The sequence below is a fragment of the Amia ocellicauda genome, chromosome 1 (genome assembly GCF_036373705.1).
Source record: "Amia ocellicauda isolate fAmiCal2 chromosome 1, fAmiCal2.hap1, whole genome shotgun sequence".
Lineage (NCBI taxonomy): Eukaryota > Metazoa > Chordata > Actinopteri > Amiiformes > Amiidae > Amia > Amia ocellicauda.
This window is the reverse complement of record NC_089850.1, coordinates 17,161,867-17,187,739: the sequence shown is the minus strand read 5'-3', so window position 1 is coordinate 17,187,739 and position 25,873 is coordinate 17,161,867. Positions and strand designations below refer to the sequence as shown.

The 25,873-nt window shown below is 42.9% G+C and overlaps 1 protein-coding gene across 3 annotated transcripts in view; it reads left to right on the top strand.

Moving 5' to 3' along the window:
• Positions 1–24,485, top strand: part of LOC136720763 (serine/threonine-protein kinase MRCK alpha) — a 110,103-nt gene extending 85,618 nt beyond the window's left edge. Inside the window, exons 18-38 of one of the 3 annotated variants that reach the window (XM_066697398.1) lie at positions 463–568; positions 842–990; positions 1,159–1,250; positions 1,505–1,581; positions 4,361–4,399; positions 6,335–6,448; positions 6,720–6,800; positions 7,041–7,146; positions 9,107–9,243; positions 9,416–9,555; positions 9,942–10,023; positions 10,324–10,540; positions 10,926–10,988; positions 11,208–11,801; positions 12,092–12,189; positions 12,285–12,369; positions 12,621–12,744; positions 13,796–13,913; positions 17,918–18,020; positions 18,250–18,407; positions 20,356–24,485. In XM_066697398.1, the coding sequence (XP_066553495.1) occupies positions 463–568; positions 842–990; positions 1,159–1,250; positions 1,505–1,581; positions 4,361–4,399; positions 6,335–6,448; positions 6,720–6,800; positions 7,041–7,146; positions 9,107–9,243; positions 9,416–9,555; positions 9,942–10,023; positions 10,324–10,540; positions 10,926–10,988; positions 11,208–11,801; positions 12,092–12,189; positions 12,285–12,369; positions 12,621–12,744; positions 13,796–13,913; positions 17,918–18,020; positions 18,250–18,407; positions 20,356–20,487 (2,815 nt within the window). In that variant the 3' untranslated portion in view covers positions 20,488–24,485. Of the gene's footprint in view, positions 1–462; positions 569–841; positions 991–1,158; positions 1,251–1,504; positions 1,582–4,360; positions 4,400–6,334; positions 6,449–6,719; positions 6,801–7,040; positions 7,147–9,106; positions 9,244–9,415; positions 9,556–9,941; positions 10,024–10,323; positions 10,541–10,925; positions 10,989–11,207; positions 11,802–12,091; positions 12,190–12,284; positions 12,370–12,620; positions 12,745–13,795; positions 13,914–17,902; positions 18,021–18,249; positions 18,408–20,355 lie in introns of all 3 variants that reach the window. The other 2 variants (XM_066697397.1, XM_066697399.1) reach the window with 2 other exon arrangements.
• The last annotated feature ends 1,388 nt before the right edge of the window (positions 24,486–25,873 follow it).

Below are 25,873 nucleotides of genomic sequence, written 5' to 3'. Positions count from 1 at the left end.
TGTGTCTATCTGCAGATATAATCCTGCTCCCAGTAATGAGCAGATGTTATGTAGGTTCAGGATCTTTGATTTCTTGATGTCTATTGCCACCTACTGGGCAATAGTGATTTAACATATTATTCTACGTTATATGCATTGTATGTTTAAGATTAGTAGGTATCTGATATTTGTATGTTGTTACATTGTTATCCGTGATATTTTAAATGCTACTGAAACAAAAGTGGTATGTAGGAGTGGCTTATTTTCCCTTGTTTTGGGCCTTTCTGTACTGCTGCCCATAAACTAAAAATACTCAAAAATACTCCATTGCAACAGAAATGTCAGTTTAACTTTGTGTAGTGAATTTAGAGCATGAAACCTAACTGCCCAGAGACAGTTACTGTGTGTGGATGCAGGCAGGGGTGCAGGTACCTTCTGCGTGAGTGTTGGGTGACAGCATCTAATGGTCTCTTCTCTCATCAGGGTGAGTGACGAGAAGGATGCACGGGGTTATCTGCAGGCCTTGGCCACCAAGATGACCGAGGAGCTCGAAGGTCTGAGGAACTCAAGCCTGGGGGCCAGGGCCACAGTAAGTCTAGTCATCAAAGCTGTCTTCTGATTTTCACAGGAAGGCTGCCGTAGATTTTACTGAAATATTGCCTGCTAACAGCTGTTTTATTAAGCTGATACTCTCATCAAGAAACTAATAGAGAAGTTATTGTCTGTATTGCTAAAGTGATTCTGCTCCTTTCACACAAGTAGTCCAGGGCTGGTAAGAACAGTTTAAAGGTGTTGAAGTGGAGAGAATATATATCAATGGCAGCATTCAAGCTTGTTTAAAATCCCCCTCTCCTCACCCCAGGACATGCCTTGGAAGATGCGACGGTTCGCCAAGCTGGACATGTCCGCCAGGCTGGAGCTGCAGTCGGCACTGGATGCTGAGATCCGGGCCAAGCAATCCATCCAGGATGAGTTGAACAAGGTCAAGGCCTCCAGCATCTCCACTGAGTGGTACGAGCTCCCTCTTCCTCACACGCACCTCACGGTTTGTCCAGTCTGTTGACCGGAGGACCAAGACCAAGGTCGCCCCTGTACTTAGCTAGTGGTCAGACTGTTTATTATTTATTATCGCCCCTGTATCCCACAATCATTTTGCTGTGCTTTCCTTGTCCATTCCAGCAAGCTGCAGGAGGCCGAGAAGAAGAACCTGGAACTGCTGTCTGAGATTGAGAACCTGAAGAAAGAGACGGATGATCTCAGATTGGAAAAAGGTGCGAGAAATGTATTACCCTGACCATATTGAGCTGCATTAATTTAGATTAGCCCAGAAGTCCTGTTGTGCAGAGAGTTAAATGGTTACATTTAAGTCCCCAGCAGGAGTGAATAAGGGGTGGAGTGTTTTCATGATGAAGTATGTGTTGCTTTTATGATGATGTTCCAAGCCATTAAACCATCACAGACTCATCCCCAAGGTTTAACAGAAAGATATGTTCAAACGTATCCACCTTACCCCCCTGTCTTCTAGGTGTAAAGCACCAAGACTCGCAGAACTCCTTCCTGGCATTTCTGAATGCACCTACCTCTGCCCTGGATCAATTTGATGTAAGTACTGAAGCCCAGCCTGTCCTGATTTACTCCACTGCCACAATGACTCCTGTGCAGTCGGTCTTACTTATTTATGTGGCTATAGATTTACACTGAGCTGCTCACCTAAGACGAGGCCCCCACTCTGTGCTGGTGTGCCGTATTCAGTTCCCATCAAGGACTTTCATAATTAAACTCAACCGTAGTCAGTTCAATGTTCTGTCACGACTCCCATGTACCGGAATATGAGAATATTTTCACAAATCGCTATGCAAGCTTTTTCACCTCTTGGTTTGACCATAAAGAAAGCTTATTTCCACAAAATGCAGAGATGTATTAAACCGTAGAATTAGACACGTTTTCCAGCATTTCTGCAAGGCTCCCTCAGTGATTAAGTTACACAGGCTTTTCTGTATTGGTAACATGACATCTCCACTTCACTCTACGCCACCCTTTGAAGCTTCAGTCTCTGTCGCTCGCCAGTGGAGTGGCGCAGGAGCACTAGGACTATATAAAAATATTGGTTGAGCAACTAGGGAGAAACAGCAATACTGTAAATTGTTTTTACTATGAAGGGTGATGAAATGACAGGAAGGGTTTGTTCTTCAGAGACGCACATCCTGAAAAAAGTAGGGAGTGAATTTGACCCCCATACTGTTTGTTTGCTCTTGAAATAGAACAATTAAGTTGATGTATTTTCCCTTTTTTTTTTTTTTGTACTCTTCTTAATTCAGTATACTGCTGACCCTCTCCTAACCCTTTACTGTGGTTGCACACTGCCCCTACGATTCACTTTTTCTCAATTTTCTTTTTTTTGCTTCTTATTTTGGTTCATTAGGACACTTTCTCCTCCTCCTCGTCTTCCTTAATTGAGTTTTGGGATGATGTAAGTGTCACCAGAATCAAACCAATGGATTTGCTTCTGAAATCGAGCATTGGTTTGAGTGCTCCCCCTATTGGCACAGTCAATTTTGTTATAACAAATATAAAACCCATTTTGACAATAGATAGCTGTCTGAGGTGCGTATGCCGCTATACTCATTGCCTGTTGTACACATGGAACACCAATGAACCCATTTTATCCCAATTTGAACTGACCCAACTGTGGGAAGGGGTTAAGGAGTGTTAATGAGTTATTTATCATTTTAAATGGCTGTTTAGCTGCTTGAACCTTTGTAGAAAAGAAAGTGAAGTGTACTTATGCTATTTGGATGATGTTTTTACAGCACTCGATCAGACTTCAGTTTATCTCCATACCTAACACACTTTTTACACAACCAATATCTTCCCCAGGCATTAAATTTATCTAGATGCAAAAATGATACCCTTTCATTATATATAAAGTCTTTACAGTCTTTGTTTTTAGATTTTCCCGTTAATAAAATTGACTGCCCATACGCCCCATGCCGTAGTGCCAAGTGAACAGTGTAGTGTTGTTTTTCAGATGTTTCCCTGTGTCTTGTGAGTAGTCGTCTTAGTGTTTTTGTCTTTATTGCAACTAGAAATGCAGGCTTATTATTTTCAAGTCTTATTGTAAGAGATGAGATATCATTCTACCATGTACAACTCTTTGATCATACTGCCTTTTATATTTGCTTTAGTTTTGCTTGTTAATTACAGTATTCAGACAGGGTGTAACACAAGTGCAACTTCAACCCATTTCAGTGGTGACACTTCACAGGAATAGATATGTTTTGGAGTGTAATTGCTGCTTACCGGGTTCAACCATGCAATTAATTTGGCTTGCATTGAAAGTCCACTTGTCACAGAGCTCTCGATCCACACCGCTGTTTTTCAAACCTGCTCTTCATCAGAGGAATTGTCTTTGCACACTTGTCCTGGGGTTATATGAGTGGTGCTTAGTGTACAAGGTTCAGATCGGTAGCAGTTTCAGCTGCATCACATCCTCGGGCTGATGTAAAGCTGGGCTGTGGGGAATCCCAACCTGCACTGCCAGAAGTAGAAGATGGCTTTTACACAGTGCATTTTGGAGGACACCTGCTTTGTCTCTTCCCTCCTGAAGAAGCATGTGGCTTGTATAGCTGTGGGTTGAGTGAGTTGACCGATTGGCCACACACATTGTGTGTGTGTTTTAAAAAAATATATAAATTGTTGTTTTTGATAAGATTAAGATTACGGAAACAAACTTATATCAGAATTTCAAATAACAGGATTGATGCCATTTTGAGGGAATTTCATTGTATACTATGCATTTACATTTGCTGATTAACTTACCTGACTGGATCACAATCTATTGTCACTCTGTCAAGTCAGTTTCTTCACGGACACTGTAAAACAAGCAGGTCTGGAGCAGGAAGCAAGGAAATTATTCTTGTTCGAGGACCTGCTTTCCTATATGGAGCATTCCAGAAAGTCCACATTTACATTTAATACAGGAGGTCACCCTTTTTATGGATATGCTTTTGCCTGAATTCTGGTAAGCATTAGCAGCTGTCCTTGTGCTTAATAAACACTGGCTTTGGTCGTGAAGCCATTTTAGCCACGAAAAAATGTGACCCTTCTGCGGCTGCTGTTATCATTCCTTTATTATTACGGTGTTATGAATTGCAATCGGTTCTAGAAGAAATGTTGTGCCACCTTTGTGATCGTGCTCTTTTCAGGGCATAATGTGACTCACTAAAGAAGAAATGCACTGATTTTTATTTGTATTTTTCCTCTAGGAACTTTTGAAGGTTATTTTTTTTAACACTTCACCCCCTCTATCTCTCTCTCTCTCTCTCTCTCTCTCTCTCTCTCTCTCTCTCTCTGTCTCTCTCTCTCTCTGTCTCTGTTGAAGCGTTCTCCTGCCTGTATCCCAGCTAGCAAAGGCAGACGTGTAAGCAGCTGTTTTGTTTTTGTGTGCCACTTCTCTTTAGTCCTCATTACTCCTGTTGCTCTGTGTTGGTCATCTTGTCTGTAGCCTCTGAGTTGGATGCATGTCTGCTAATAAGCTTGTGCTGCATGGACATATTCAGACAGAATTGGTGGGGAGGGATTTAAATGTTGTGGAATGGGAAAACTGGCTAGTAGTCGACTGTAGTTAAGCTGCAACCATTTTGGGTGGCCATATTACAGGTGGCCTTAGTAGCTATTTCAACATGACACTTGTGAACTAGAAAGCAGAGGCGTGTGTGATAGAACAGCTGCTGCAGAAAGACCTTGCTTGGAGTTTTCCACACTAATATGCACTTCTTGACAGTTCCATTCAATGTTTATTTCTGTTCTTGTCGCTTTAGTGTCTCAATTTGTGAAGCCTACGATGTGTCTCTCAAATATTTACCGATGAGCAAGGGGTGATTGATATTTCGGGGGTTGCTGCTTAAGAGTAAGACCCTAAAATTGTGTCACAAATTACATTTATTTAATTTGATAAAGGACATGCTTGCTGAAACATTTCTCACCCGACTGTCTCAGAGGCTTCACAAACCTAGTCTAGCTTTCAGCTTTTTTCTGTGTGTTGCCGTGCATTTTGAGTATTGGAAAGTTAATTGACGTTTTTGAGAGCAATTCTGTCTTTGATGAAAGTACAGAAGTGATGAAAATGTTTTATTATGGTCCTCAGTGAGGATAACATCCACAACAGGTAGCTTTTTCATTCATTGCATATTTAAATGCATCTCGCTGATCCAAAATGAAGGCATCTATGTGTTTTACTGGAGTAGAACATGACAAGCAAACCTTAGCCATCACACTTATAGTGCTGTAAATTCGGCAATGCGCTGGTTATTAAATATCTGTACATATTCTATGCTCACTCGCTACCTACTCATATTTGTTTTACTTTCTATATGAATGTTTTCCATCTTCGTTGGTGTCTTATTGGATTTGTAAAATAACAAACAAAATGTAATCAAGTTGCCAATGACATGGGCAGTGAGCTACAATAAAATTGTAATTAATTGAAGAACCCTTGGTAAGACTTTGAATCAATTGAACTTTAATTCTGCTATTTTTCCCAATACAATTTTCAATGTGAATTTCAAGGCTAAAAGTAAAAAATACTGAAATACTGTTTGCCCCACTAATGTGTTCAATACTCATTCAATCACCACTGTAAAGTAAACAGAACTTAATTATTTAACATTATGTTGAATTGCATTTAATAGTTAAAATATTTATTGCACCCAGTCAATTAGTCCTTATTTTAGTAACACATAAAAATGCAATCATGTTACAAAATCTGTTCTAGCTTCCCACTTTCTTTTGAGGTTTATGGTTCTCTTTTCTTTGCCTCACCAAAATCTTAATCTCTTTGGTACTTCCTGGCTAAATTAAAATGAAAGGGAGCTGTTAAGAGTGGCTTTAGTGCTCCGAATCCACAAAGAACTGGGTCTGGTCTGAAACCACAATTGAGATAATTAAACGGAAAAAGCAAACGGTATTTTAGTTCATTCTAATAATGTACGTCTACTATACCATGTACATTTAGTGATTTAAGAAAACCAAAACCATTTTACATGAGTAATGTTTGAAAAGTAAACCAATGTAACATTTACAAGCCTCTACACAAACATCCGCTCTCGTTACATTTTAGATTTTGCACCATTAATGCCACAGACGTTAGCCAAAACCAGTTAACAATAATCTCATGATTCTAGTCATGGGACGCATATCATTAAGGAAGGGATGTTTCCAGAGGTATAAACAATGAGATTTGTTGAATCGGGGACGATCTGCTTCGGCGGGCCCGTTGTTTATCCCTCAGCTGTTGGACGTTGTGATGTTTGGTTTGAGTAGCTGTCTCCAGTCACCCTGTGCCCTGCTTCCTTAGATTGACTCCATTGAGAACTTCAACCTGTCCAACACGCTGTCGCGGGACGAGGAGGCCAAGGCCCACCTGCGCTCCAGGTCCCCGTCCACGGCCAGCGATATGGAGCCCCTTGAGGTAGGGAGATGCACGGTTCCCATCTGTTCTGTGTGCATCAATTAATGTTGCAAACTATACAAGTCGCCTTGCAAAGACGAGTCTGCTAAATAAATAAAATTACAAATGAAAGATTAGCTCCTTTATCCAACACATGTTTATTCATTTGGACAGTGTTACTAGGTCTAAGACCCCAGGCATTGAACATGGGTTTAGGAAGAATGTCTTCAAAACATTCAAAAAACAAAACAAAAAATGTAGAAAGCGTCACATCGGGTTTCTCTCTTTCCAGATAATAGATCACCCCCAACGTACTGTACAGACCCCAACAATGAGATCAGGCTACAGTGCGTCTGGCCTTATACCACCCAAGGTGAGTCTTCTTGTTCCCTCTCTCTCCCTCAGGACAGTCAAAGTGCACAGAGGTGTGGAGCAGGGGTTTTTGGTGAGGTGTCTAGTTTGGGACTCGTAGAGATGTTTATGACTCTTGACTTCCCCTCGCTCGATTCCAGCTGTTTTTCCAGATAGAGGCCTGAGTGCAGTGACCTTAAGGCCGTTAACGGGCCTCGGGGGTCTGTGTGTGTTGTAGTAACCCTTGTGTTTTTTTCTGCAGCCCAAAGCCCATCAGTTTGTTGTGAAGTCCTTCACCACTCCAACCAAGTGCAACCAGTGTACCTCCCTGATGGTGGGATTGATACGGCAAGGGTGCACTTGTGAAGGTGAGGATGGGTTACGTTTGAACTGTTACTTTACACTTTATGTACATATATATGTACATAATATCAACCTTTTGACAGATGAACATTACAACTCGGGAGATTCATATATACAGTGAGGGAAAAAAGTATTTGATCCCCTGCTGATTTTGTACGTTTGCCCACTGACAAAGAAATGATCAGTCTATCATTTTAATGGTAGGTGTATTTTAACAGTGAGAGACAGAATAACAACAACAAAAATCCAGAAAAACGCATTTCAAAAAAGTTATAAACTGATTTGCATGTTAATGAGGGAAATAAGTATTTGACCCCTTCGACTTAGTACTTGGTGGCAAAACCCTTGTTGGCAATCAGACGTTTCTTGTAGTTGGCCACCAGGTTTGCACACATCTCAGGAGGGATTTTGTCCCACTCCTCTTTGCAGATCCTCTCCAAGTTATTAAGGTCTCGAGGCTGACATTTGGCAACTCGAACCTTCAGCTCCCTCCACAGATTTTCTATGGGATTAAGCTCTGGAGACTGGCTAGGCCACTCCAGGACCTTAATGTTCTTCTTCTTGAGCCGCTCCTTTGTTGCCTTGGCTGTGTGTTTTGGGTCATTGTCATGCTGGAATACCCATCCACGACCCATTTTCAATGCCCTGGCTGAGGGAAGGAGGTTCTCACCCAAGATTTGACGGTACATGGCCCCGTCCATTGTCCCTTTGATGCGGTGCAGTTGTCCTGTCCCCTTAAAGCATAATGTTTCCACCTCCATGTTTGACGGTGGGGATGGTGTTCTTGGGGTCATTCCTCCTCCTCCAAACACGGCGAGTTGAGTTGATGCCAAAGAGCTCGATTTTGGTCTCATCTGACCACAACACTTTCACCCAGTTCTCCTCTGAATCATTCAGATGTTCATTGGCAAACTTCAGACGGGCCTGTACATGTGCTTTCTTGAGCAGGGGGGCCTTGCGGGCGCTGCAGGATTTCAGTCCTTCACGGCGTAGTGTGTTACCAATTGTTTTCTTGGTGACTATGGTCCCAGCTGCCTTGAGATCATTAACAAGATCCTCCTGTGTAGTTCTGGCCTGATTGCTCACTGTTCTCATGATCATTGAAACTCCACGAGGTGAGATCTTGCATGGAGCCCCAGACCGAGGGAGACTGACAGTTATTTTGTGTTTCTTCCATTTGCGAATAATCGCACCAACTGTTGTCACCTTCTCACCAAGCTGCTTGGCGATGGTCTTGTAGCCCATTCCAGCCTTGTGTAGGTCTACAATCTTGTCCCTGACATCCTTGGACAGCTCTTTGGTCTTGGCCATGGTGGAGAGTTTGGAATCTGATTGATTGATTGCTTCTGTGGACAGGTGTCTTTTATACAGGTAACGAGCTGAGATTAGGAGCAGTCCCTTTAAGAGAATGCTCCTAATCTCAGCTGATTACCTGTATAAAAGACACCTGGGAGCCAGAAATCTTGCTAATTGATAGGGGATCAAATACTTATTTCCCTCATTAACATGCAAATCAATGTATAACTTTTTTGAAATGCGTTTTTCTGGATTTTTTTGTTGTTATTCTGTCTCTCACTGTTAAAATACAGATACCATTAAAATTATAGACTGATCATTTATTTGTCAGTGGGCAAACGTACAAAATCAGCAGGGGATCAAATAATTTTTTCCCTCACTGTATATGTATCTGTATTGTATGTAATCCATGGGTCTCCACATACAGTGTCAGACAGTAGATCTATATATAAAACACTGCCAGCGATCAGTGTTCAATCTGTACTATTTCCTCATATTTGGTGGTTGAATAATAAGCCTGTATATCAGTGAATTAACTTTCATATACTGTTAATTTCTCTTCAGTCCTGTTTTCCACTTTGTTTGCCACATTAACTGATACCATGTATTATGAAATTTAAAGAGAGCTCAGATGTGTGGATACGTGAACCTGGTTTATTTTGCCCTCAGTGTGCAACTTCTCCTGTCATGTGACATGTGCGGACAAGGCTCCGGCAGTATGCCCGATTCCCCCTGACCAGACGAAGGGTCCTCTGGGAATAGATCCACAGAAAGGGATTGGCACAGCCTACGAGGGGCATGTCCGGGTATGGCACATCAGCACCATGCTGTTATTGTCACTTTGAGTCATATTTTTCTATCATACCTTCATGTGATTGTATAGTTTTATAATTGACATCAATATAACGGCTTCATTTTGTGTTCAGCTGTGTAGTAGTGTGTGCAGTGTATTACTCTGGTGGTGTTGTTTTTGTCCAGGTGCCTAAACCTGCTGGAGTGAAGAAAGGCTGGCAAAGGGCCATTGCAGTGGTGTGTGACTTCAAACTGTTCCTGTATGACCTGCCCGAGGGCAAGGCATCCCAGCCCAGTGTGGTGGTCAGCCAGGTCATCGACATGAGGTGAGAGCCTGCTCTGTCACTTCCTGGAGTGCAGTTTTAGTTTTTTTGTATGTTTTAGCCTTTTGTATTGTAGCTTCTGAAAAAACAGATCTAAAACTGGCCTTGTCAACTTCGCTTTAGCTGATTTTATTTTTTAGTTATAAATCATTTGCAATTGCCCTCCACAACTCTTTTTTTTTTTAATGGTCAAATATTACTCAGTCATTTGGTGATCCTGGCAAATAAGCAGTGGTACTTAGTGTCTTGTTTATATGGACCCTTCAAGGTACCAATTTGTTATCAGTGGGAATATATTCAGCCCTTGTCTTAGTGCTTCTCTGTGTCGGAGGATGGATGTGATGTCAGTTTGTTTTTCAAAAGACAATGACTCTTCTTTTCCCTCCCAGGGACGAGGAGTTTTCTGTCAGTTCGGTTTTAGCTTCAGATGTCATTCACGCCAACAGGAAGGACATTCCTTGCATCTTCAGGGTAAGTTGTCTGGTTGTCTCTCTCCACACAATTGTAATAAAGCTGCTTATGACAGCTGTCAGGAGAATAAGGATGAGGTGAAAATGCCACTTTAACACTCCCCCCCACCCACACACTCGCCAGCAAAATTGGATTTGGTGCATTGCTACAGCCTCTTGAATACAAAGCAATTGCCCTCATTCATTCAGGAAAGCTCATTCTTTGTTTTCTATTCCTTAATGAGGTAGCCCCCCGACTAAACTCCCATGGATCATCAGGCTCGTTTTGTCAGTTGTCACAGTGTGTCGCTGCCCTTCGCAGGTCACGGCATCCCAGTTGTCGGCATCCAGCAATAAGTGCTCCATCCTCATCCTGGCCGACAGCGACCAGGAGAAGAACAAGTGGGTGGGCCTGCTGAATGAGCTGCACCGCATCCTGAGGAAGAACAAGCTGAAGGACAGATTTGTCTACGTTCCCAAAGAGGCCTACGACAGCACGTTGCCCCTCATCAAAACTACACAGTCTGCTTCCATCATAGGTAGCCCAGCACTGCAATGTAGCACCGCCCAACACACCCACTCTTTCACTGAAACTTTGATAACTATGTTTTCATTAAATACTGTTCAGTGGAGCTTTAAGTATTCTGTTCTTTCTTTATTACCTTTTTCCCCAATATACTGCAGATTGAAAGTTTAGGTCATTATTTTTCTTTTACTTTCTATACCAACCACAAATGTGTCATCCATAGCTAGTCCTATCTCCACCTCCAGTTGGATTCACACAAAGACAGTTTTTAACAAATGAAAAGTCTGGGCAGTAGATGTAATTGTGTATAGTGAAGGCGGTAATTGTATTATAGTTTTGTATGTAATTCTATATATTTGTGTATCTGTTGATACAAGAGCATTGCTTTTCTCTTCCAGATCATGAGCGGATAGCACTGGGCAATGAAGAAGGCCTGTATGTTGTACATGTCACCAAAGATGGTAAGCCTTCGATAAACAAAGAATCATGCCAAGGGTAGATCATACCGACCGCCAACCATCTTAAAAATAATTACAACCCCAGTCTGACTTCTCATGTTGTTGTTTTCATAAAGAACTTTGATGCCCCATTCATATGCTGAAGTCATGTGCAGGACTTCCAGTTTCTCTGTATTCAGTGCTGTTCTACTTTTCTTAACTATGGTCGCACTTGGCCCACAGAGATCATCAGAGCAGGCGATAACAAGAAGGTCCACCACATCGAGCTGATCCAGGGAGAGCAGCTGCTGGCCGTGATATCGGGCCGCAACCGACACGTGCGCCTCTTCCCCATGTCGGCGCTGGACGGGCGGGAGACGGACTTCTACAAGCTGGCCGAGACCAAGGGCTGCCAGACCATCCTGTCGGGGCAGGTGCGGCACGGGACGCTCACCTGCCTGTGCGTGGCCATGAAGCGCCAGGTCATCTGCTACGAACTGAACAAGAGCAAGATGCGCCACAAAAAGATCCGCGAGATCCAGGTGCCGGGCAGCGTGCAGTGGATGGCCCTATACAGTGAGCGGCTCTGTGTGGGCTACCAGTCGGGCTTCATGAAGTATAGTATCCACGGGGAGGCCAGCCCCGTCAGCCTGCTGCACCCCGAGGACCACACCCTGGCCTTCATCACACAGCAGGGCATGGATGCCATCTGCGCCGTGGAGATCTCCAGCAAGGAGTACCTGCTGTGCTTCGGATCTATCGGCGTCTACGTGGACTGCCAGGGCCGCCGCTCACGGCAGCAGGAGCTCATGTGGCCGGCCGTGCCCAGTGCTTGCTGTGAGTCTCTCCTGCTTTTCACTGTTTGTGTTTCAGTATAGCCTTTTAAACACGATGGGCAACGGACCTATTATTCAGAGCCCAGAACGAAACAATTTCTGTCTGTCTGCATGTTCCTCTGCTTTTCCTTGGGGCGATATTACTGAATTATTTTAAATGGGAAATAAGTGCTCAATATTTCTCTCAGTCCCAGAACATTGACTCCACAGAACTCTGAATCTGCACAACTGTAACTGACCTTGTTGTGTGTGTGTGTGTGTGTGTGCTTTCCATCTGTCTCAATCCTTTAGGTTACAATGCGCCGTACCTGTCCGTGTACAGTGAAAACGCCGTTGATGTGTTTGATGTCAACACGATGGAGTGGATTCAAACTATTCCACTGAAAAAGGTAAACATAGGTAGAAAGAAATTAGCGGTAGAAAAAAAAAAAAAAAAAGGCCACGTTTGTCTGCCAACATTTGAAAACTTTACGCCTCCCTTTAGGTGCGGCCGTTGAACACTGAGGGGTCCCTGAATCTCCTAGGCCTGGAAACAATTCGGTTAATTTATTTCAAGAACAAGATGGCAGGTAAGGAGAACCTGTACGGTCAAGACTCTTAACTCACACCATCTTATATCGTCTCCGGCTGCAAATTACATTTTCTTAGGGCGAACCAGGGGGAAAAAAATTGAGAATTGTCAATAAAGGTTAGGTACATGTCATGCAGGACACAAAACCCTTTTCCTAGCGTTACATGTCCAGTGTTTGTATGTGTTTCCCCCGCTTGTGCCAAAACAAACAATCGTAAGCTCACTCTGTGCTTTCGTGCACCGGTACAGAGGGTGACGAGCTGGTGGTGCCCGAGACGTCGGACAACAGCAGGAAGCAGATGGTGCGCAACATGAACAACAAGAGGCGGTTCTCCTTCAGGGTGCCGGAGGAGGAGAGGATGCAGCAGAGGAGGTAGGCCTTTCCACAGGGTGTCCCCTCACCCCCACTCCACCACACAGCCCCGCACCTCCATTCACCCTCCCCTCTCTCACTCCAGCGTTAGCCCCCATGCGGGTCATTTCAGACGGGATAAAGAATGGCATGGGTTTCGAGCCAAAGACTAAGGATGGGTGGCCTTTTTTGTAGTTATCGTTTTTTATTGTTCTTACCCTGTTGGCTAGAAGGGGAGTGGGCAGGATTTTGTCTAACTTTATTTTTAAATTCCTTTCAATATCAGGAGTTACAGCAAAAGGTCTAAACTAGGGCAAAACAATAATTTGAAATCACTTAAATTAGCGAGTTAGCTTCTGGCAATACATGCTTCTCTGTGTAAAGTGGACTGTGGATATGATATAAGAGGTAAGAACAGTGTTGCCATCTTCTGCGTGTGAAGAATCCATCATCGTTGTATTGTCACAGTTCGATCTGATCACTTAAAACCAGGGGCGCTCTTTCACTGGCAGTTGATCTCCTCTGTGCTCTGACAGCAGAGTTACAGCATAAGAGTGTCCCTCTATTACAGTATCTGTCCATCTATCTCGAATGGTGGTCTAATCAATTATTTTCATGAATGCTTCTTGTCAGGTGGATTAGCACCATGAACTAAAATAGTGAAGTACTGACACTGCTCCTGGATTTGCAAAAGATGACCAAAGAGAAGCTAGATAGTCCCAGGCATTTTATCATTCATGACATTGTATTTCTGGTTTAGCCTCCAAGAGCGTTGCCAAATTGAAACCATCGCCTCCAATCCCCTCCAAAATAGGAGATCCAAATAATTCTAAAATAATATCAATGTCTGGGACATGAGATCACACATTGCTCCAAAAAAAACACTTGCTTGATCTACTGTTATGTAGCACACAATCTTGTTGATAAAGGATAGGCATTGCCAAAAACACATGACCTTCCAGGGATTCACAGAACAGCTGTCGGGTCTCAGCTGTAGATAAAGGACCATTTTAAAGCGTTACATCTTTGTGTTAATTAAGTGATTGATCTATTTGGTTTGTCTTGTGTGCAGAGAAATGCTGAGGGACCCAGAGATGAGAAATAAGCTCATTTCCAACCCAACGAATTTTAACCACGTTGTACACATGGGGCCTGGGGATGGCATCCAGATATTGAAAGATCTGCCCATGGTAAGGGAGTCTGAAACGGTCCTTCTCTTGCTTCATTTTCTCGAATGAAGCAAGTCTTCTCACCCTTCACTCTCATCCCTCACCTGTGTGTCCATTTCAAACATTTTTATTATTTATTTTTTGTATTTCTTAATGCTATTAAAGGTGTTGAGATTCTTGACATACACAATCTTATGGGGGCTGTAAAACATAGTTGATATTGGTGCCAGTTCACCAACTGTGGAGAGGAGTAGAAGGTGTGAGACCTAGCTTATTTTGGAATATTAAAAAAAAATAAAGCTTCACTGTCTTTTTAAGCCCATGGTTAGTCTTTAACACACAGTCTCCTCTCCCGACCTTCAAAGAAAAACCTTTTCACAACCAGAGCACAGTGTTCAATTTATTATTGTAAAAATTGGCACTGTCTAGCATTTCAGTTCCCTATATATAGATATATATATTATTCCTCATTCCTGCTGCCATTCTACACAGAATTTCCATTGTCATGCTTGTTCAGACCTTTCGAACACAGCCTGTACATTTTCGCACAGCTGCAGATACATCTGCAGTGTGAGACAGTCTGCGTCCAAGCGCCATGTAATGTGGCACAGATCAACCTTCAGTGGTTACAAAAACATGACCAGAATGCAGGAATGAAGACAAAATGAAATACTGCAGACACGAAAGGTGGCAAACATTTTTGATTTAGACCTGTATTTATTTCTCTTTCTCCCTTCCCTGGGTGGTACACCCAGCCCCAAAGGCTCACTTCACCCCTCCTCCACCTCCTCCCATCCTGACTTTCCTTCTCTCCATTCTTCTGCTAGCCAGGGTCTCCTCAGCCCTCCCCTTCTCCTCACCTGCGCTTGATCTCCACCCCCACCAACTTTGAGCACGTCTATCACATGACTGTCCATTCCGCCGAAAACTTCCTCTATCACGATTCCATAAACTTTTCCTACTCCCCATCGCTGGGCTATGTCCCGGGAACGCCCTGCTCCATATCGTCACGGGTACGGCCTGCCGTGGTGTGCTGTGCCTGGGAGCTGAGTGGCCCCTTTGTGTGTGTGTGTGTATGTATGTGTGTGTGTGAGTGGTTTACTGGATTAACACGCACTAATCTGAATGACACTTTACGTGGTTTTCTTTCTTCCTTCATACACCTATTGTATGTGAAGTAATATAATGCAGCATATCTATAACAATGGCATCATTAAAGACCCAGGAATATGTAGACTTGGCTGGAGCTGTCTTCACTGCTTGCTACAAGGCAAGAATCACACATACATATGTACATATATCATATACATATACCACTAACAAGAATGCTTTTCTTAATCCCTGCCCCAAACTCCTGACATCAAACCTTTTGGACCCTGATTGGAGTCTGTTTTTTGACGTGTGTCATGCGTAGTGTCTCATTGTGCCATCGAGATCCCGAATGCTTGACCTGCACTGTGTTTGTTTGCACCAGCACTGCCACCTGCACCATTATTGCCCCTGTCTTCTTTACCATGGCTTGCAGTTCTGTAGTGTCTGGTAGTTTTATCAGCCTATTAACAATATCTTCACACCGCTTTGCAAAAAACAACAATAGACTTGACTCCTCCTCCTCAAGAGCCAGGCTTGAGAGGATTTGACTTTGAGGGTTTTTGGGGAATCAGGAAACCACGCTTTGATTTGTTCCTCTGCTTGATCGTTTTCGTAGCGTTTTTGTACATTTGAAAGCACGACAACAAAAAACTAGCAGATCCTACGAATTCTCAGTGGTCCTTTTTGAATGCTGTACTGCAGCCGACACAGTGAAAGTCTCATTATTCATTATGAAGAGCTGGGTTTAGATGCAGGAAAAAGGATATGATTGGGATATTGCCTTTCTGTTATTGGTCAGATTAATACTTAAATTTCACTGAAAGCTGTTAAATGGTTTTAAGAGTAACATTGAAAATTAATTTGATGAACTGTACTTTTTACAGCTCAATATCCTACAGATATGGGCTAAATTGCATTATTGATTTATATATTTGTGTTTTTTTTATTATAATAATTCTAATTGTCAGTTATTATTATTTTTATTATTATTATTATTATTACTATTATTAACATGTAATTTATTTGTGTGTGTGTGTATACTGTACTGAAGTACAATGTGTACGTCTGGAGCAGCACTCTCTCTATGTTAAGCCCCATTTGTGTGCTGCACAGAAATTGCTTTGCACTTTGATTTGAGTTTCGTTTTCGGACATTTCTGAGAGGAGCTCATGCATTCCCTGTTCTGCATACATGCTTCTCAAAACATGGAGGGTGTACAGGAGTTCGACCAAACAAGCGCTTGGACTCAGTCACGTCTGCTGAGGTCACAGACAGGATATGAGGGAGTCATCGGAAAATACATTTCAAAATTTGTTTGCTAAAGAAAACGGCAAGCCCAGAATACTGACATAGAAATGGAACCAGAAACAAAGTCTTAACTGAATTAAAATTAGATGATCTCTCCTCAGTCTTATTGTGCTACAGATTACCCCCTAGTGGTCTTTTGAAGCAAGTGGAAACTGTACCAAGTATATGAGTATGGGATATAGTATTCTCAGAACGAATTAGAGCAACTTTGCCAGTAACTAGAGCACTGACTTAATTGTTTGGGGTTGTTTATGCAGCACCCATAAACTCCAGGGACACGTAAGGACAAACTGAACGTGATTTGTGCAGCTCTCACTTACAGAGCTTTTGGCAGAGAAAATCTAAATGACCTAATTGACTGTGATGTATGTTTTCATCATAAACCATGCTGAAGCGAGGTGGTTAAGGCCGCATATTACAGTTTCCTTCTTTTACACTCCATGTCTAGACTACAGTTTTTCAATTCCACTCCACCTTATGTTTATTACAGTCATGGAGACCTGGTGTGTGGTTAGAGCCTCTGAAAGCTGCTTTAGTTTCTATTTGCTTTCCTTTTCAGTCTCTGCAGTTTAACAATGCCAAGATCAGATTTGTTGTTTTTGAAAGTCTGAAACTGAATGAAATATAGAATTTAAACAGGGGAGCTCAGTGTAGAATTTTGTGCTATCCAATAAAGCCCACGTGCGCTTAATCTCGACCACAATTGCTCTCTGGCCTAATTGGAAGTTACTCTAGTTTTACATGCACAGCGACTGGCATTACATCTTTTCAGGCCTCTGAGCTGAAGTGAGGCTGATCCGATCCTGGTCATTGCCGGACTAGACAGCTTGCTTCACACGGAAGAAGCTGTAAAACCGTCCCCCGAGTAATAAAATGTGAGGAGGTGGAATCTTACAAAGCTGTCTGCTGCCAAGGTCCACATGTCCCATGATGCAATATTCAGAGGTTATCAATTTTAAGAGCCCCATCTCCTTCAAATCCATGGCTGTAAGGTGTGTTGGGTGGGTGGTGGGGGGACACTGTTATTCCCCAAGTCATGGCAAACTGTTACTCTGTGACGGCTGGTTCTGCTGGCATGTTGTTGTGAGGTGCTTTGGACAACTTCTGACAGATTTAACACTACTGTAAAGTTCCTTCCTGAGATTCAGGGTTCAAAATACACTAGGCATCTCTGTAGCAGCAGCACCATATTAATAGACGCAGTCATTGAAAGAAGCTTTGTATACATTAGTGGTTTTATACCTAATATTATTCACTGGATCATTATTGTACAGTTGGAATCATGGGCTTGATCTTAGAGTAACAGAAGATGTATAGAGCTCCCCAACTACAAGACACTGGCACTCAGTAGGAATGTCTTCAGTGGTCTTTGGCCTGTATCTGTGCTCTGTTCAGGGGAAGCTGCGACTGGTTTGTCTGTGTGATGTGTCCCCCTTTCTTTCCTCTGGATGACTAATCATGACTAATGCCTCGCTGCTCTGTTCCCTCCCTCCTTCTCTCTCTCTCTCTCTCTCTCTCTTCTTTATTTCCTCCGCCTCCATCCCCTCCCGCCCCCCGTCACCCCTGATTTTTATTTTGTTATTGTTTCCCCTGCAATGTCTAATCACTAGAACGTCCGTCCTCAGGAGAGCCGCTCAGTGTTCAGCGGGTCTGTGAGCATCCCCTCCATCACCAAGTCCCGCACCGAGCCTGGCCGTTCAATGAGCGCAAGCAGTGGCCTCGGGTCAAGTGAGTGTCCGGCTCCTCCAATCAGAGAGTGTTTTGGGGTTTGGGGGATTAACTCTGAGGGGTACTGCATGAACACCTGCATTAGCATCATGTTCATCCTGCTTATACATTTTAATCAATAATATGTAAACATTTACTACCTTAAATTGACAGTGCTGCACACATGATCTATAATGCTGGTGACATCTGTGTTGCCTGACTTACTAACCCCGCTCCTGATGTCCCGCAGGGTCCACTGCACAGAACGGCAGCGCTCTGAGGAGGGAGTTTTCAGGGGGGAGCTATGGGTCCAAAAGGCAGCCCATGACATCCCCGTCCGACGGGTCTTTGTCCTCCGGGGGAATGGATGGCGGAAGCGATGCGCCCATTTCGCAGTTTGAAAGAGAGGTAATGGCCCACCCTATTAAAACTGTAGCTCAGAAGTGCTCGAAATCAAATGTCTTTGAGAGTTTGGGTACTTGAGTGACTGGAAATGTCATGTCTGGTCACTGGTATCCGATGTTCTCAGAATTTGACAGTGTTTGTTCATGACTGCAGGGTTAGAAGGTTGGAGGGATCCAAACATTGCTCACTACTTTGGAGAACATCTAACATTCAATGGTTAACAGTTGAATGCAACTAGTGAAAAGTAATGTCTCACCCACAACATCCACCTCCTACTACTATAACAGTCGAGTGTGGCTTCTGTTACTCTATATGGTGGGCTCCAAACAAGGATCACATCACATCTGATCACACCACTTCAAGGCAAACTGTCTCCAAGTGGCATCTTGGATTCCCCCAGTGTTGTGCTTAAGTTCCATGGGCCTGAAATAACCCCCAACACTCCACAGTTTCACTCATTATAGAAGTTCACCACAATTGATTTGCATGACAATTTGGCACTTACCCCAGCGATGTCCCATGTATTCCTTGGTTTGTATCATGATTTACTACACCTCTCCATGCTTTACCAGGATTTCATTGTGTTGTACCATGACATACTCCAGTCAGATCTTGTGAGGGCCAGTTTGTCTCAGGCAAGAGCCAGGCTGTAAACAGCGCAGGCAATTCCAGCAGGCCTAATAATTCTGCAACTTATACCGGCTTATGGACTGTAAATGCCAGGTGGAGAACAGATGTTATAGACTCCATGTTTTAGCAGTAATAATAATAATAATAATATGTTTCCAGCTTTGTCTGATGTAGAAGGAACATTGGCTAGGCCTGATCTTCCTTTCAGTTGCCAGCTAAGGAGACATGGTGATTTCTAGGGCTCAATACTTCAGTCCCCACTGATTAGCTCTGTCTGGTGACATGAGGATTGTGTTGCCTATGGTTACCTCGGCTACAGTGGCAATGGGAAGCTAGAAAGCATGTCTACCAAATACAATGTAATTGTGTCCGAAAGCCATCTGTAATTTATCAGTCAGAAAGCAAGCCCTGCCCTGAGTTTTTTGTGCATGAGTCCATGAGACAGTTGGTGTGCCCGATAGGTAGTGATGTGTCAGTCTGCCACCCACCCACCCCTCCCCTCCACACACACACACCTCCAGCCCATCCACACTCTGCGGTTTGGGTGGCGTTCTCAATGGAGGGAGCTGAGTGTAATTTTCCTCTGCAGTGGCAGGCCGTATCGCCATCAGAGAGGACTCCTGATCTGAAAAGGGCGTTAAGGACCCTGCTTAGTAAAATTAAGGTAATGTCAAAACACAGCACCCCCCCTCCAACCCCCACCCCATCCCAACCCACCTGCCCTAATGAGGCCTGACAGGCGATGAACTGCAAACGCTTGTATGGGCTAGTACAGGTCGGGACCATTCCTCTTGCCCAGTGTGTTCACAGTGACAAATACAACTGGAATGGCGAGCCTACCATCAGCATGACATGCATCCATAAAGACCCATAATGACCCAGCCTGCGTTCCAGTAAGGGTTCGAGGCCACCGGTGGGATGGGCAGGTGTAGTTTGCCTTGGCAGTCGGGCTCATGTCATGCTTTGCATGTGAGCCGCAATGAAATCGCCGCAGCAGCTTCGTTGAGCTTCCAGGAAATCAGCAGTAGATTTTTATTTTTTTGTTTGGTTGGTTGGTTCTTCTGCTTGTAATAATGCTTCCCACCACTAAGTTGACGGTGTTTAATTTACGGTTTAGTCAAGGCTTTCTGGAGCTTCACATATAAGTACGAGTAAATAATGAGCTGCTTAACCTTGACAGGAATAGCCCCCAGAATAAAATTAAATAAACTGATAATGCATCAATGAAAGGCTGACCACTGGTCCAATTTAAAGCTCTTCTGGTGTGTTTTGCAGTGGCGAGGTGTGACCCAGTGTGTTTTTTCCTTCTTTCTCATCGCAGGACTCCGATTCCCCCCGACACTCGACGGCCTCCAACAGCTCCAACCTGAGCAGCCCTCCCAGCCCAGCCTCCCCCCACAAGACCAAGACCCTTTCCCTGGAGAGCACAGAGCGCCTGGGGTGGGAGACATGAGTCACGGCAGCCTTCTGAAGACCTGACGCACTCGAGTTTCCTCCCCCGCCTCTCCCTCTGCCCCTCCACCTGCCTCCCCCCCCCAAATTCACAACCCCGCATTCATCCAGCCCGGTTTCCCCAGCTCGCCTCTGCCTGGCCTCCCAGCACACAGAGCCGCAAAACCCCGACCGGGTTCTGCCCCACGGCCAGGCCTACACCAGAGGTACCAGCCGGAGGAGGAACACCCACCAGGCCCAGTGGGGGTGAGGTGTGCGGGGCCTACACACCTTCTGCGCGCAACACACCCACCCACCCACACACACACACACACACACACACACACAAACACACACACACACACGTGCGACTGAATAACTACTGAACTCTAAGCTATTGTTGCCAACACCACTCTTGTTCATCATCCTCAACATCATCTGTATCTCGACTGGGACTTCGTTAGTTTAAGTGAGTGTTTAATGAGAAAAGCAAAAAAAATAAAAAAAATGGCATATGTATATAAACACATGTATTAGGTTTCTAGATAGGACTGGTATTTAAAGTAGAACCTGTTTCCTTTAGCTTAAGAGAAGAACTGAACTGAGGGCTCTCTGGCGCCTCAGCTTTGCAATGTTTCCACAGCGATATGCTTTTGGGCAGGGAAGTGGGGAAGTGTCCGTTTTTCGGTTTTCTTTAATTTATTTTTTGTTTTTTCTTTCGTTTTCTTGCTGCTTTTTCGGGGTCTCGTGGATCGTAGTCGATATCTTGTGCTCTTCTGCTGCTCCAGGCAGGGAGGGTGTCGTTCCATTAGGCAATCGTGGTGGCGGGGCTTGTTCTGAACAGGCCCCCCTCAGTCCCTGTGCTATTTTGTTTGCTGTTGAAAGTGTTGAGTGGAGTGATTTCAAACAAACCAGTGCTAATCGAAATGTTGCGTAGTTCACATGGATCGCAGTCTGTGTATCGAGCAGCACATCACTTGTGTGTGTTACAAACGTCGGCCCTGCCAGCCGTTCATTCCATGGTGGAGTTCTGTACCACGAGAGCCACGGGCCCTCTGAGCCGAGACGGGGCCACGGTGAGCGTTCTCTGGCCCCCACAGACAGCAGTGGCAGTTTCCAGAAGTGAAGCGAACGCAACTTAAGGGGCTCCTCTTAAATACTGAAGGTAAACTGTCACACATGAGTCAAAGTACAGATGCTCCGTTTAATAATGTAAATAGAACTTAAGTAGAATATAATATATAAAAGAAAAATACAGTTTTTCTGTAGAGTTAACAGAATGTGTCAAGGAGAATTCCCCTTTTTTTAATTATTTTATTATTATTCCTTTGGGCATGTCAACAGATTTCAAATCACTTCACTTTAAATTCCACTCAGTCCAACTTTTTGGTTTTGGTCCAAATAGACATTTCGAGAGCAGAGCGCTCTATACCAGATGTGCAAACCCATCCCTTTTGCGGAGGCATATGTGGCACTGTGTGCGGAGTGGAGGAGGCTGTGTACAGAAGCGCGTTAATAGTGTTTCTCTCAAATATCGGCTGTCGATTCAACTGGATCTCCAGTCATAGCGGTCATCTCCCAGTGAATGTGCAACAGCACCCTTAAGAACAGGAAGGGTTCATAGTTGTGCCACGGCTTAGAAAATGGAAAACAAAAAAAAAAAAGAATTTCACTTCCATTGTTTACTGTGGTCCAGGTTTTCATAAATGCAGCAATAATGCTCCACTTTCCAAAGAGTTTTTATTATTATTATTATTATTATTATTATTTGATAATTATAATTTTTATTTTTTACACAACCACCTTGGTTTTCAGTGCACCAGTCATTATATATACATATATAGTTATATATTATATATTTTGAATGTGTGTTTTAGCAGATCAGTCACCAAGAGCTATTTTACTAAAGAAAAATTAGTTTTCTCTTGTGATTATAGAATTCTATATATAAATATATAAAAAATATATATATAAAGTTGTGTATAGTTGTACTAGTCACAGTATCTCACAGTACTGTGTAGCGGACTTCACAGTGAAAGCTGGTAGATCTTTTTTCATTCTTTCTTGTTTTAGTATTTGGTGATTGCAGCAGGTTGACATAGAGACGATACTCTATAACCACACGAGGGTAGAACATCCAGCTGTATCTGAGACAGTGAAGTAACTCTGAGAAGCAATTGTTGGGAGGAGGTTGTGGAAGAGCTCACAGTATTGGAGGGTCATTCGCATTTCTGTTGCAATTTGCAGAGTTTGTGTTGGGATTGCGCACCTGGAGACGGGGCTCGGTTTCAATAACACACTACAGAGAGAGAAGCAAAATCAATGTTGAAATCCTGATTACATTCATGACACGCTCCTTAAGGTGTGGAAGTTAACGTGATTCTGACTGAGGAGATTTACTGTTATTATTTTGTCCTTTTTGGAGAATGAAAGTACCTGATTCACATGTTTTTCTTTATTTTTTTAGGAACATGTTTTTTTTATATATATTTATATATATAAATATAAATCAGTTGCTGGTTAATGAAATACTGAACCACACTGTCAGAACGGTTTCTGAATAGTAACAAACTGTAGCTGTGTGCAGTGTGTGAAAATTAATTTGAATGTATTAAAAAAACAAATCATAATCCCCTGAAGAGGACAAAAAAATGATGCCTGGTATTAACTGGAGCAGAAACAAAATCAGGGTAAAATAAGCAAATCCCTTTGAAATCATTGAGCTGAGCAGTTTCATTACTCCCGAGTGTCCGGTCGTATCCTGAGATTCACTTCGAGATGTTCACAAAGGTCTTTGCTGACGTATGAAAAATATGTTTTGATTTTGATCCTGCCATGTCTCTAAGCTCCAGCAGGTGACACAAGCGTCACAAAGGCAACAGGAGACCAGTGTGTGATCTGGAATCTTCTCCACAGGGCCCCGAGGTAAACGGTAGCCGAGTCTGGGAACCTGGCCGTCTCCTCGCTCGTATATTGGAGCTAATAAACGAAAACGGGACTACAGAGCCCAGGAGTTAAATTGCCTAAATGTGTTGCCTTTCTATAACGGAAATATTAACAAACCTTTTCTTGTGACACAAAAAAAAGGGATTTCAGGGATGCTTGTTATTCTATGGTCTCTGTCCTTTTAAGGTCTCGGCCGGTAGTGAGGCCAGATTACTGTTTACCTTCGGCCCCCTGGTGCACAGAGTCCTGCTTTCCAAGGGTGCTCAGGAAGCAGGAAGAAAACTGGAGCGAAAGAGGTGATTTGGCACATTAAAAAAGAAAGAGGAGAATGTCACACTGACTAGAAGTGAGCGTTACAGATGTAACGAAAAGGGATTTGCTGGCTTGTGGAGGTCATTCGATTTATGCTGAGAAAAAAAATAATGAAAAGCACTTAAAAACATCTAAACCACTGTTTATTTTTGACAGAAAAAGTACCCCATTGCAATACAAATGAAAACCAACTTTGTCATGGTTCTGGTGCTACAGCTAAGCCAGGCCTTATTTTTATTTTATTTTATTCAATAAATATTCTAGCTGTCTTTGAACTTCAATCATGTAATATGGAAACAGCCGTTATTGGAGCTGGTTTTCTGAGTGAGAGTCAACGTCACATTTCTCAAACTTCCCCTAAAAACGTGCTGACAAGCCGGCAAGACATTTATAATTGTGAATTGCCAAGATCTTTATTCCACCGTGGGAATGCATCTCTAATATGTAACTGTCACATCCACTCATTTTTCATATTTTCATCACAATATGATCGCCGAGTGGATTTTGGCAGAGTGTCAGCTTATACTATGCTTTCTTCAGCAAACGGGAGACCCACAGACGTAAAACTCAGGAATGTCAAAAGCAACCAATGATTATTTAAATGCAATGAGGACAAAACAAAACGTGGCTTCACCATTAACCCAGTTTGAGCTCATCCACCGGTTTCTAAAGATTGTAATAGAAATGAAAACTGACAATGGAATGAAAGCATAGCAGATCTGGTGTTTTCATTCAAATTATTTGAAATGAGTGATGGGGGCGGGGCAGGGCGGGGCAGGGCGGGGGGGGGCAGTTATTAAAAATCACGATTTGCATTTCAGTAAGGTTTTACCTGCCTTTTTATCTAATTTACAATTTCATATCTTTTTTTTTTTTTTTTTAGATTTTTCTTTTGTAAGAATAATGTACAGTTTTGCATGTCATAGGTGTAATCACTTGTTTTTTCGGATTTATAAAGGCTGGAAAAAAAAAACAGGTTTGGCTTTTCACTTTTACTTTTGTTTTTGTTTGTTTGTTTGTCTGTTTTGCTCATTTGAAAGGTTGGGGAGTTTAATGAGGATAACCCACTGCAGGTGATGTAGATTCTTTTTTTGCACAGAAATATTTAAGGTGGAACGTCGCAAAATGTATTAAGACCGCCCACCACTCTTTTATGTCGATAACTCATTATTAAGATATTAACCTGACTTTGATGTATTTCAATAAAACAGGGAACTGTTACAAACACCCCCTTTCCATCTGCCTTATTTCTCATCATCACTGATCAAACCAGATGCGACTCTTAAAGACACAAGAAGAGCCAAAACTGAGCTGGTTCTTTGGAGAACTGAGGCGGTTTGGTCATTTTGGTAAGGTGGCCTGGAGGGCTCAAACAAAACCCTCTGAAACCACTCATTGGTACATCACTTTCATCGGGCAAAAGGTTTAATCCAGTCTCTGGATGGAGGAGTGCTGCTGTGCAATGCAACATCTGTATTCTGCACGCCCCCCAAAAAAAAGGTACCACTTACTCTTGTTACTGGGACTTGAAACTCTGGAAACAGCTGGAAAAGTGATCTGTGAGGACCGTTTTTATTATTTTTGTGAACATAATGTTTTTCCAGGCCTGTGAAGTGAGAGCTGTGGAGAGGCAGGGATCCAAAACTTTGCGAGTAGTAAATCTATACAGTAATGTGCATACGTATACAGTATGTATGTATTAATTGCTTTGACTTGACTTACCATGTCAGCAGGTATTATCCACAAAGTAATCTTGGAAAACTTCCCCAACATTTCTTTACAAAAGCTTTATTTAAATTGTCTAAAACCAAAATTTACATCTATACACATTAAAACAACTAAACACAAAGTTAAAGTGCTAAAACAATACAAAGAAAAAGTGTAGGTAATGCAGAGGAAACCGTTTCAGACCAGACTTGGATGTCATGCTACTGTAATGGACACTAACTACCATCTATACAAACCAATCGGAACCATTTATTTCAGTTTTTGAACGGGAATTTCAGAAGCACGGCCTAAAGACAGTTGAGCTGAAAAGAAAAGCACATTCAAAAGTGAATCATTCAAAGTGACGTGATACAATATTTTAGTCTTTAAATGGAACTCAAAAAAGCAGAGGGTGAATTGCCAGTCTCTGAGAATCATTTCAA